The sequence below is a fragment of the Trichomycterus rosablanca genome, chromosome 10, assembly GCF_030014385.1.
Source record: "Trichomycterus rosablanca isolate fTriRos1 chromosome 10, fTriRos1.hap1, whole genome shotgun sequence".
Classification (NCBI taxonomy): Eukaryota; Metazoa; Chordata; class Actinopteri; order Siluriformes; family Trichomycteridae; genus Trichomycterus; species Trichomycterus rosablanca.
In genome coordinates, this window is record NC_085997.1 from 39,859,658 (window position 1) to 39,872,364 (window position 12,707).

A 12,707-nucleotide genomic window follows, 5' to 3' on the forward strand; every position below is an offset into this window, starting at 1 on the left:
AACGACCCATTACTAACAGATAGATGTCCGCACCCAACCCCCCCCCCCCCCCCTCATTTTATGAACACGGTATGAAAATCGGCAATATCGCCACAACCCTATCGGTGCTGATGGTTGAGAGACGCTTTCTGAACCAATCAGAGCTTCTGATTGTAATTGTTAGTAAGAAATGCTGTTATCTGCATTTATTCGGTTTGCGTCACACAGATGACGTGGTAATGAAACGCTCGATCGGCTTTCTAACCACTTCCTGTTTTACTTCACCACCGGGAAAAGTTTGGAGGTTTTTAATTATAAGCACATTTACAAAATAACGGATTCTGTTCCTAATGGGACGCACGCTTATAAATGTAATAGCATCTGGAAGAACAGAAGCTCAGGTAAGCAGCGGTTATGATGGTTTTTGCCGTGTTTGGGATTTTGGCCGCTGTGCCGTGATTTATCGAGCGCTTTTGTTCTGTAATGAAAACAAAACGTATCAGTTGAAGCTTTTAACTGGAACCTTCTTGTTACAGAAATTACATTCATTTACACAATGAGGAGGAAAGTAAAGACACGAAGTAAAACGGCTAAATACACTCGCTAATCTGTTGTTGTTTTTATCTGAACTTACAGATTAGTTCTTTATTTCTGCGCTACATTTATAATATATGTTTTGTGTAGATTATATTCTCGTGACTCGACTCGTATTCTGTGACTTGTGAACATCTCTGCTATAAGGGTGGAAGGTTTCGAAAAGTTTGCTGGAGGCACTAAATTTAAAATATGTTCATGACTTAACAAATACAACAAAGCTGCTCCTTAGAACAACAGATTTTACACAATGTCCCAACTGTTTCTGGAATGAGGGTGTGTATGTGACAGTATAAGTGAAATCGGGTCTGGTTTAGGATGTTTAGGATATTATCTAAGGCTGTAAGGTTCCTCAGGTGTGCTCAGTGTGGTTTTGTTTTGTTTCCCTGCCGCCCGTGTGCAGGCCAGCGTGTCCCTGAAGCGTATCCAGGAGTTCCTGAGTCACGATGAGCTGGACCCGGCCAGCGTGGACAGGAAGCCCGAATCCTCGGGTACGTCGCCACGACCGAGCGCAACGGACGTTGTTTATTTCGTCCAGACGTACTAACGCGCTTGTGTCCGACACTTTCAGATCATGCTATGACCGTGGTGAACGGGAAGTTCGCCTGGGCCAAGAAGGACACGCCCGCTCTGCACAAGTGAGGACGCACGCTCATGCACCATCGCACGGTCAGACGGCTAGACAGAATAACGGAAACCCAAATCGATGCGGTAGCTTTAATTCTTACTGACGCACCAAAAGTATGTGGACACCTGAGCATCGGCGTCTCTGAGACGGCTTCTCACGAGACCTCAGAGTGCGTCTGGGTATGGGGTATGGGAATTTGTCCCGTCTCAGTCAAAAGAAGACAAGTGGCTCGGTCACTAACTGATCAGTCGGTGTTCCGGTTCATCCCAGAGCAGGAATGAGCCTTCCTCAAAGTCCGGACCACATATTTTCAGGTATCTGGGCTTGTGACCAGGGCTGAGGATACGTCCCAGTGACCGGGCTGTCTGCGTAGGCGCCCGACCGGCTGGCAGCACGGCTCAGATTCGAACCCCGGTTCCCTGCAGTGTTGGGTTGGCAAGCCGTAGCCTAGTGGTTAAGGTACCGGACTAGCGATCGGAAGGTCGCCGGTTCGAGATTGCTGCCAGGTTGCCACTGTTGGGCCCCTTAGCAAGGCCCTTAACCCTCGATTGCTCAGACTGTATACTGTCCCAGTGCGGGTTAGCCATGCGTTTAACGTATTAACCAGATACCCGTTTCAAAAAAGTCTGGACGGGACGATTTTACACTAGGGACCTTGTAGAACGAATCTAAAGATCAATCGGGTGTGTTTGTGCGTCCCCAGCATTAACATGATGGTGCCTCAGGGTTCGCTGCTGGCCGTGGTGGGTCATGTGGGTTGTGGTAAGTCGTCTCTGGTGTCGGCGCTCCTCGGGGAGATGGAGAAGCTGGACGGACACATCTCCGTCAAGGTGTGTGGATCCTCCCTTCACTTAGTCCTGTCTTATATTAATACCGCACGTGTATTATTATTGTGTGTGTGTGTGTGTGTGTGTGTGTGTGTGTGTTAGGGCTCGGTGGCGTACGTACCGCAGCAGGCCTGGATCCAGAACGCCACGCTGAGAGACAACATCCTGTTCGGGAGGCCGTACGTGGAGCAGAAGTACCGCTGCGTGCTGGACGCCTGCGCCCTGACCCCTGATCTCGACGTCCTTCCCGGAGGAGACCAGACGGAGATAGGGGAGAAGGTTCGAGAGTCTTGCTGCCCTCTAATCATGTAACCGACACGTGTGCAGCGCCGGGTTCCAACGGAGATCCGCATTGCGCATGTACAGTCACGTATCCATCTCTGTTATCCCCAGTGCAGTGCAGCACCATCCATCAGCCAGCAGAGGGCGGAACTGCAGCACTTATTTGGAATCCCTTGTTGCACTCGTACCCCTGTGCCACCCTCCCACCCCCATCCCTGTAAACCCCTACCCCAGTACAACCCCTCCCACCCACCCACCCCTACCCCAGTACAACCCCTCCCACCCACCCCTACCCCAGTACAACCCCTCCACCCACCCCTACCCCAGTACAACCCCTCCCACCCACCCACCCCTACCCCAGTACAACCCCTCCACCCACCCCTACCCCAGTACAACCCCTCCCACCCACCCCTACCCCAGTACAACCCCTCCCACCCACCCCTACCTCACTACGACCCCTCCACCCACCCCTACCCCAGTACAACCCCTCCCACCCACCCCTACCCCAGTACGACCCCTCCACCCACCTCTACCTCACTACGACCCCTCCACCCACCCCTACCTCACTACGACCCCTACCTCATTACGACCCCTCCACCCACCTCTACCTCACTACGACCCCTCCACCCACCTCTACCTCACTACCACCCCTCCACCCACCCCTACCTCACTACGACCCCTCCACCCACCCCTACCTCACTACGACCCCTCCACCCACCCCTACCTCACTACGACCCCTCCACCCACCTCTACCTCACTACGACCCCTACCTCATTACGACCCCTCCACCCACCTCTACCTCACTACGACCCCTACCTCACTACGACCCCTCCACCCACCTCTACCTCACTACGACCCCTACCTCATTACGACCCCTCCACCCACCTCTACCTCACTACGACCCCTCCACCCACCTCTACCTCACTACCACCCCTCCACCCACCTCTACCTCACTACAACCCCTCCACCCACCCCTACTTCACTACCACCCCTCCACCCACCCCTACCTCACTACCACCCCTCCACCCACCCCTACCTCACTACAACCCCTCCACCCACCTCTACCTCACTACGACCCCTCCACCCACCTCTACCTCACTACCACCCCTCCACCCACCTCTACCTCACTACAACCCCTCCACCCACCCCTACTTCACTACCACCCCTCCACCCACCCCTACCTCACTACCACCCCTCCACCCACCCCTACCTCACTACCACCCCTCCACCCACCCCTACCTCACTACAACCCCTCCACCCACCCCTACCTCACTACCACCCCTCCACCCACCTCTACCTCACTACGACCCCTACCTCATTACGACCCCTCCACCCACCCCTACCTCACTACGACCCCTCCACCCACCTCTACCTCACTACGACCACTCCACCCACCCCTACCTCACTACGACCCCTCCACCCACCTCTACCTCACTACGACCCCTCCACCCACCTCTACCTCACTACCACTCCTCCACCCACCTCTACCTCACTACAACCCCTCCACCCACCCCTACCTCACTACCACCCCTCCACCCACCTCTACCTCACTACAACCCCTCCACCCACCTCTACCTCACTACAACCCCTCCACCCACCCCTACCTCATTACGACCACTCCACCCACCTCTACCTCACTACAACCCCTTCACCCACCTCTACCCCAGTACAACCCCTCCCACCCACCCCTACCTCACTACAACCCCTTCACCCACCTCTACCCCAGTACAACCCCTCCCACCCACCTCTACCTCACTACAACCCCTTCACCCACCTCTACCCCAGTACAACCCCTCCCACCCACCCCTACCTCACTACAACCCCTTCACCCACCTCTACCCCAGTACAACCCCTCCCACCCACCTCTACCTCACTACGACCCCTACCTCATTACGACCCCTCCACCCACCCCTACCTCACTACGACCCCTCCACCCACCTCTACCTCACTACGACCACTCCACCCACCCCTACCTCACTACGACCCCTCCACCCACCTCTACCTCACTACGACCCCTCCACCCACCTCTACCTCACTACCACTCCTCCACCCACCTCTACCTCACTACAACCCCTTCACCCACCTCTACCCCAGTACAACCCCTCCCACCCACCCCTACCTCACTACAACCCCTTCACCCACCTCTACCCCAGTACAACCCCTCCCACCCACCTCTACCTCACTACAACCCCTTCACCCACCTCTACCCCAGTACAACCCCTCCCACCCACCCCTACCTCAGTACAACCCCTTCACCCACCTCTACCCCAGTACAACCCCTCCCACCCACCCCTACCTCAGTACAACCCCTCCACCCACCTCTACCCCAGTACAACCCTTTTACCCACCTCCACCCCCAACACAATGCAAACAATACAGAAAATATCGATCTGTTAATCCACTGCTAGCATAATAGGTACCACCTGAGGCGGCTCTGTGGATGAAGTGCTAACTGGAGACTGTTGTGTGTGTGCAGGGCATCAATCTATCAGGAGGACAGAGGCAGCGGGTGAGTTTAGCTCGGGCCCTGTACAGCGAGGCGGACGTTTACCTGCTGGACGACCCGCTGTCCGCCGTGGACGCCCACGTGGCCAAGCACATCTTCGACAACGTGATCGGGCCGGACGGAGCCTTACGCGGGAAGGTAACTGTTCAGTCCACGCGTCGGTCATGTTCATCCCGCTAGCTGTAATACCCGCTCACACCCGCGTGCTGCCGGGCTTAGGCAAATGACGCCTCTCATCTGCTAATATCAACAGGAACGCGATCGCTATCTGCTGCATGCTTCTAATGCATGATACACAATGAGAGTCTGTCCCGCAGCGTGACTGCTAGGCTAGCTCTTTTACATGCCGCGTCCATCTGAGCGTTAGACCATTCTACCAGCACTGGCATCGAACCCGCACATGCACCTCCATCACACACACACATACACACACTCTGTACTCGCTATTGTGTAATAGGGAGTGTGTTATCGCAAATAACATCACGGCTGTGATTCGGTCACAGTAGATCATCAGAGCCGTGACGTTATTCGCGATAACACACGACCTCGAGTGTTCTATTGCTTTTATACAACAGTTTTTACAAAATAAAGAAAATAAATCAAAGAAGCCCTGAATTCCATAATAAATATGCTTTAATATTGACGATACCTTCCGCCAAAAAGTAGTTCCACAACCAATATAAAGTTTAACACTACAAAGCAGACATCCCAAGTTGCAAAAACTAATTTCAGGGAGGTAAGAACAAGAAGAAGAAGAGGGCGAGAACCTCCGAAGGGAAAAAAAGAAATAAAAAAACTTCTTACACACACCAGAGGATTATGGGTGATAACAGAACTCTTAGGAGCTGCTAACTGGGCTATTAAGCTAACTGTTCACGTTACAAACACATTAAAGTTCCCTACATAGTGCACTAGATTGTGTATCAGATCACGGATTTATGTTCCCTACATAGTGCACTAGATTGTGTATCAGATCACGGATTTATGTTCCCTACATAGTGCACTAGATTGTGTATCAGATCACGGATTTATGTTCCCTACATAGTGCACTAGATTGTGTATCAGATCACGGATTTATGTTCCCTACATAGTGCACTAGATTGTGTATCAGATAACGCATTCATGTTCCCTACATAGTGCACTAGATTGTGTATCAGATAACGCATTCATGTTCCCTACATAGTGCACTAGATTGTGTATCAGATCACGGATTTATGTTCCCTACATAGTGCACTAGATTGTGTATCAGATAACGCATTCATGTTCCCTACATAGTGCACTAGATTGTGTATCAGATAACGTATTTATGTTTCTACATAGTGCACTAGATTGTGTATCAGATCACGGATTTATGTTCCCTACATAGTGCACTAGATTGTGTATCAGATAACGCATTCATGTTCCCTACATAGTGCACTAGATTGTGTATCAGATCACGGATTTATGTTCCCTACATAGTGCACTAGATTGTGTATCAGATCACGGATTTATGTTCCCTACATAGTGCACTAGATTGTGTATCAGATAACGCATTCATGTTCCCTACATAGTGCACTAGATTGTGTATCAGATAACGTATTTATGTTTCTACATAGTGCACTAGATTGTGTATCAGATCACGGATTTATGTTCCCTACATAGTGCACTAGATTGTGTATCAGATAACGCATTCATGTTCCCTACATAGTGCACTAGATTGTGTATCAGATCACGGATTTATGTTCCCTACATAGTGCACTAGATTGTGTATCAGATAACGCATTCATGTTCCCTACATAGTGCACTAGATTGTGTATCAGATAACGTATTTATGTTTCTACATAGTGCACTAGATTGTGTATCAGATCACGGATTTATGTTCCCTACATAGTGCACTAGATTGTGTATCAGATAACGCATTCATGTTCCCTACATAGTGCACTAGATTGTGTATCAGATAACGTATTTATGTTCCCTACATAGTGCACTAGATTGTGTATCAGATCACGGATTTATGTTCCCTACATAGTGCACTAGATTGTGTATCAGATCACGGATTTATGTTCCCTACATAGTGCACTAGATTGTGTATCAGATCACGGATTTATGTTCCCTACATAGTGCACTAGATTGTGTATCAGATCATGGATTTATGTTCCCTACATAGTGCACTAGATTGTGTATCAGATCACGGATTTATGTTCCCTACATAGTGCACTAGATTGTGTATCAGATCACGGATTTATGTTCCCTACATAGTGCACTAGATTGTGTATCAGATAACGCATTCATGTTCCCTACATAGTGCACTAGATTGTGTATCAGATAACGCATTCATGTTCCCTACATAGTGCACTAGATTGTGTATCAGATCACGGATTTATGTTCCCTACATAGTGCGCTAGATTGTGTATCAGATCACGGATTTATGTTCCCTACATAGTGCACTAGATTGTGTATCAGATAACGCATTCATGTTCCCTACATAGTGCACTAGATTGTGTATCAGATCACGGATTTATGTTCCCTACATAGTGCACTAGATTGTGTATCAGATCACGGATTTATGTTCCCTACATAGTGCACTAGATTGTGTATCAGATCACGGATTTATGTTCCCTACATAGTGCACTAGATTGTGTATCAGATCACGGATTTATGTTCCCTACATAGTGCACTAGATTGTGTATCAGATAACGCATTCATGTTCCCTACATAGTGCACTAGATTGTGTATCAGATAACGTATTTATGTTTCTACATAGTGCACTAGATTGTGTATCAGATCATGGATTTATGTTCCCTACATAGTGCACTAGATTGTGTATCAGATAACGCATTCATGTTCCCTACATAGTGCACTAGATTGTGTATCAGATCACGGATTTATGTTCCCTACATAGTGCACTAGATTGTGTATCAGATCACGGATTTATGTTCCCTACATAGTGCACTAGATTGTGTATCAGATCACGGATTTATGTTCCCTACATAGTGCACTAGATTGTGTATCAGATAACGCATTCATGTTCCCTACATAGTGCACTAGATTGTGCATCAGATCACGGATTTATGTTCCCTACATAGTGCACTAGATTGTGTATCAGATAACGCATTCATGTTCCCTACATAGTGCACTAGATTGTGTATCAGATAACGTATTTATGTTTCTACATAGTGCACTAGATTGTGTATCAGATCACGGATTTATGTTCCCTACATAGTGCACTAGATTGTGTATCAGATAACGCATTCATGTTCCCTACATAGTGCACTAGATTGTGTATCAGATCACGGATTTATGTTCCCTACATAGTGCACTAGATTGTGTATCAGATCACGGATTTATGTTCCCTACATAGTGCACTAGATTGTGTATCAGATAACGCATTCATGTTCCCTACATAGTGCACTAGATTGTGTATCAGATAACGTATTTATGTTTCTACATAGTGCACTAGATTGTGTATCAGATCACGGATTTATGTTCCCTACATAGTGCACTAGATTGTGTATCAGATAACGCATTCATGTTCCCTACATAGTGCACTAGATTGTGTATCAGATAACGTATTTATGTTCCCTACATAGTGCACTAGATTGTGTATCAGATCACGGATTTATGTTCCCTACATAGTGCACTAGATTGTGTATCAGATCACGGATTTATGTTCCCTACATAGTGCACTAGATTGTGTATCAGATCACGGATTTATGTTCCCTACATAGTGCACTAGATTGTGTATCAGATCACGGATTTATGTTCCCTACATAGTGCACTAGATTGTGTATCAGATAACGCATTCATGTTCCCTACATAGTGCACTAGATTGTGTATCAGATAACGCATTCATGTTCCCTACATAGTGCACTAGATTGTGTATCAGATCACGGATTTATGTTCCCTACATAGTGCGCTAGATTGTGTATCAGATCACGGATTTATGTTCCCTACATAGTGCACTAGATTGTGTATCAGATAACGCATTCATGTTCCCTACATAGTGCACTAGATTGTGTATCAGATCACGGATTTATGTTCCCTACATAGTGCACTAGATTGTGTATCAGATCACGGATTTATGTTCCCTACATAGTGCACTAGATTGTGTATCAGATAACGCATTCATGTTCCCTACATAGTGCACTAGATTGTGTATCAGATAACGTATTTATGTTTCTACATAGTGCACTAGATTGTGTATCAGATCACGGATTTATGTTCCCTACATAGTGCACTAGATTGTGTATCAGATAACGCATTCATGTTCCCTACATAGTGCACTAGATTGTGTATCAGATAACGTATTTATGTTCCCTACATAGTGCACTAGATTGTGTATCAGATCACGGATTTATGTTCCCTACATAGTGCACTAGATTGTGTATCAGATCACGGATTTATGTTCCCTACATAGTGCACTAGATTGTGTATCAGATCACGGATTTATGTTCCCTACATAGTGCACTAGATTGTGTATCAGATCACGGATTTATGTTCCCTACATAGTGCACTAGATTGTGTATCAGATAACGCATTCATGTTCCCTACATAGTGCACTAGATTGTGTATCAGATAACGCATTCATGTTCCCTACATAGTGCACTAGATTGTGTATCAGATCACGGATTTATGTTCCCTACATAGTGCGCTAGATTGTGTATCAGATCACGGATTTATGTTCCCTACATAGTGCACTAGATTGTGTATCAGATAACGCATTCATGTTCCCTACATAGTGCACTAGATTGTGTATCAGATCACGGATTTATGTTCCCTACATAGTGCACTAGATTGTGTATCAGATCACGGATTTATGTTCCCTACATAGTGCACTAGATTGTGTATCAGATAACGCATTCATGTTCCCTACATAGTGCACTAGATTGTGTATCAGATAACGTATTTATGTTTCTACATAGTGCACTAGATTGTGTATCAGATCACGGATTTATGTTCCCTACATAGTGCACTAGATTGTGTATCAGATAACGCATTCATGTTCCCTACATAGTGCACTAGATTGTGTATCAGATAACGTATTTATGTTCCCTACATAGTGCACTAGATTGTGTATCAGATCACGGATTTATGTTCCCTACATAGTGCACTAGATTGTGTATCAGATCACGGATTTATGTTCCCTACATAGTGCACTAGATTGTGTATCAGATCACGGATTTATGTTCCCTACATAGTGCACTAGATTGTGTATCAGATCACGGATTTATGTTCCCTACATAGTGCACTAGATTGTGTATCAGATAACGCATTCATGTTCCCTACATAGTGCACTAGATTGTGTATCAGATAACGCATTCATGTTCCCTACATAGTGCACTAGATTGTGTATCAGATCACGGATTTATGTTCCCTACATAGTGCGCTAGATTGTGTATCAGATCACGGATTTATGTTCCCTACATAGTGCACTAGATTGTGTATCAGATAACGCATTCATGTTCCCTACATAGTGCACTAGATTGTGTATCAGATCACGGATTTATGTTCCCTACATAGTGCACTAGATTGTGTATCAGATCACGGATTTATGTTCCCTACATAGTGCACTAGATTGTGTATCAGATCACGGATTTATGTTCCCTACATAGTGCACTAGATTGTGTATCAGATCACGGATTTATGTTCCCTACATAGTGCACTAGATTGTGTATCAGATAACGCATTCATGTTCCCTACATAGTGCACTAGATTGTGTATCAGATAACGTATTTATGTTTCTACATAGTGCACTAGATTGTGTATCAGATCATGGATTTATGTTCCCTACATAGTGCACTAGATTGTGTATCAGATAACGCATTCATGTTCCCTACATAGTGCACTAGATTGTGTATCAGATCACGGATTTATGTTCCCTACATAGTGCACTAGATTGTGTATCAGATCACGGATTTATGTTCCCTACATAGTGCACTAGATTGTGTATCAGATCACGGATTTATGTTCCCTACATAGTGCACTAGATTGTGTATCAGATAACGCATTCATGTTCCCTACATAGTGCACTAGATTGTGCATCAGATCACGGATTTATGTTCCCTACATAGTGCACTAGATTGTGTATCAGATAACGCATTCATGTTCCCTACATAGTGCACTAGATTGTGTATCAGATAACGTATTTATGTTTCTACATAGTGCACTAGATTGTGTATCAGATCACGGATTTATGTTCCCTACATAGTGCACTAGATTGTGTATCAGATAACGCATTCATGTTCCCTACATAGTGCACTAGATTGTGTATCAGATCACGGATTTATGTTCCCTACATAGTGCACTAGATTGTGTATCAGATCACGGATTTATGTTCCCTACATAGTGCACTAGATTGTGTATCAGATAACGCATTCATGTTCCCTACATAGTGCACTAGATTGTGTATCAGATAACGTATTTATGTTTCTACATAGTGCACTAGATTGTGTATCAGATCACGGATTTATGTTCCCTACATAGTGCACTAGATTGTGTATCAGATAACGCATTCATGTTCCCTACATAGTGCACTAGATTGTGTATCAGATAACGTATTTATGTTCCCTACATAGTGCACTAGATTGTGTATCAGATCACGGATTTATGTTCCCTACATAGTGCACTAGATTGTGTATCAGATCACGGATTTATGTTCCCTACATAGTGCACTAGATTGTGTATCAGATCACGGATTTATGTTCCCTACATAGTGCACTAGATTGTGTATCAGATCACGGATTTATGTTCCCTACATAGTGCACTAGATTGTGTATCAGATAACGCATTCATGTTCCCTACATAGTGCACTAGATTGTGTATCAGATAACGCATTCATGTTCCCTACATAGTGCACTAGATTGTGTATCAGATCACGGATTTATGTTCCCTACATAGTGCGCTAGATTGTGTATCAGATCACGGATTTATGTTCCCTACATAGTGCACTAGATTGTGTATCAGATAACGCATTCATGTTCCCTACATAGTGCACTAGATTGTGTATCAGATCACGGATTTATGTTCCCTACATAGTGCACTAGATTGTGTATCAGATCACGGATTTATGTTCCCTACATAGTGCACTAGATTGTGTATCAGATAACGCATTCATGTTCCCTACATAGTGCACTAGATTGTGTATCAGATAACGTATTTATGTTTCTACATAGTGCACTAGATTGTGTATCAGATCACGGATTTATGTTCCCTACATAGTGCACTAGATTGTGTATCAGATAACGCATTCATGTTCCCTACATAGTGCACTAGATTGTGTATCAGATAACGCATTCATGTTCCCTACATAGTGCACTAGATTGTGTATCAGATCACGGATTTATGTTCCCTACATAGTGCACTAGATTGTGTATCAGATAACGCATTCATGTTCCCTACATAGTGCACTAGATTGTGTATCAGATAACGCATTCATGTTCCCTACATAGTGCACTAGATTGTGTATCAGATCACGGATTTATGTTCCCTACATAGTGCACTAGATTGTGTATCAGATAACGCATTCATGTTCCCTACATAGTGCACTAGATTGTGTATCAGATAACGCATTCATGTTCCCTACATAGTGCACTAGATTGTGTATCAGATACCGGATTTAAAACGTGATCAGGAATAAACTCTGTGTCGCTGCGTGCGCGTTTGTGTGCATGAAGCTCGTCGTTACTGGCAACGCTTCAGCGGAGTAATACAGTAGTGGTGTGAAAAGGCTAGAATGCTTCTCAGCCAATCAGATTGTAAGGTCGGAACTAAGTGTTGTATAAAATATCTATATCAATGATTTAGCGGTGTTACTGCCCTAGACCACACCCTTTCTTATGATTACCTGGGGCTCAAAATCAGCGCCTCAGGAGGCTTCGGTCTGGCAGTGTTGTGATTAAAAACAAATTCATTA

At 45.5% G+C, this 12,707-nt stretch overlaps 1 protein-coding gene across 5 annotated transcripts in view; it reads left to right on the forward strand.

Annotated features, from left to right (window-relative positions):
* Window positions 1–12,707, forward strand: part of abcc3 (ATP-binding cassette, sub-family C (CFTR/MRP), member 3) — an 87,663-nt gene that overhangs the window by 49,080 nt on the left and 25,876 nt on the right. For all 5 annotated transcript variants that reach the window (XM_063003336.1, XM_063003337.1, XM_063003339.1 and 2 more), the window contains 5 exons: window positions 977–1,064; window positions 1,145–1,211; window positions 1,905–2,031; window positions 2,131–2,307; window positions 4,787–4,954. In XM_063003336.1, coding sequence (XP_062859406.1) covers window positions 977–1,064; window positions 1,145–1,211; window positions 1,905–2,031; window positions 2,131–2,307; window positions 4,787–4,954 — 627 coding nt within the window. The remainder of the gene's footprint in view (window positions 1–976; window positions 1,065–1,144; window positions 1,212–1,904; window positions 2,032–2,130; window positions 2,308–4,786; window positions 4,955–12,707) is intronic.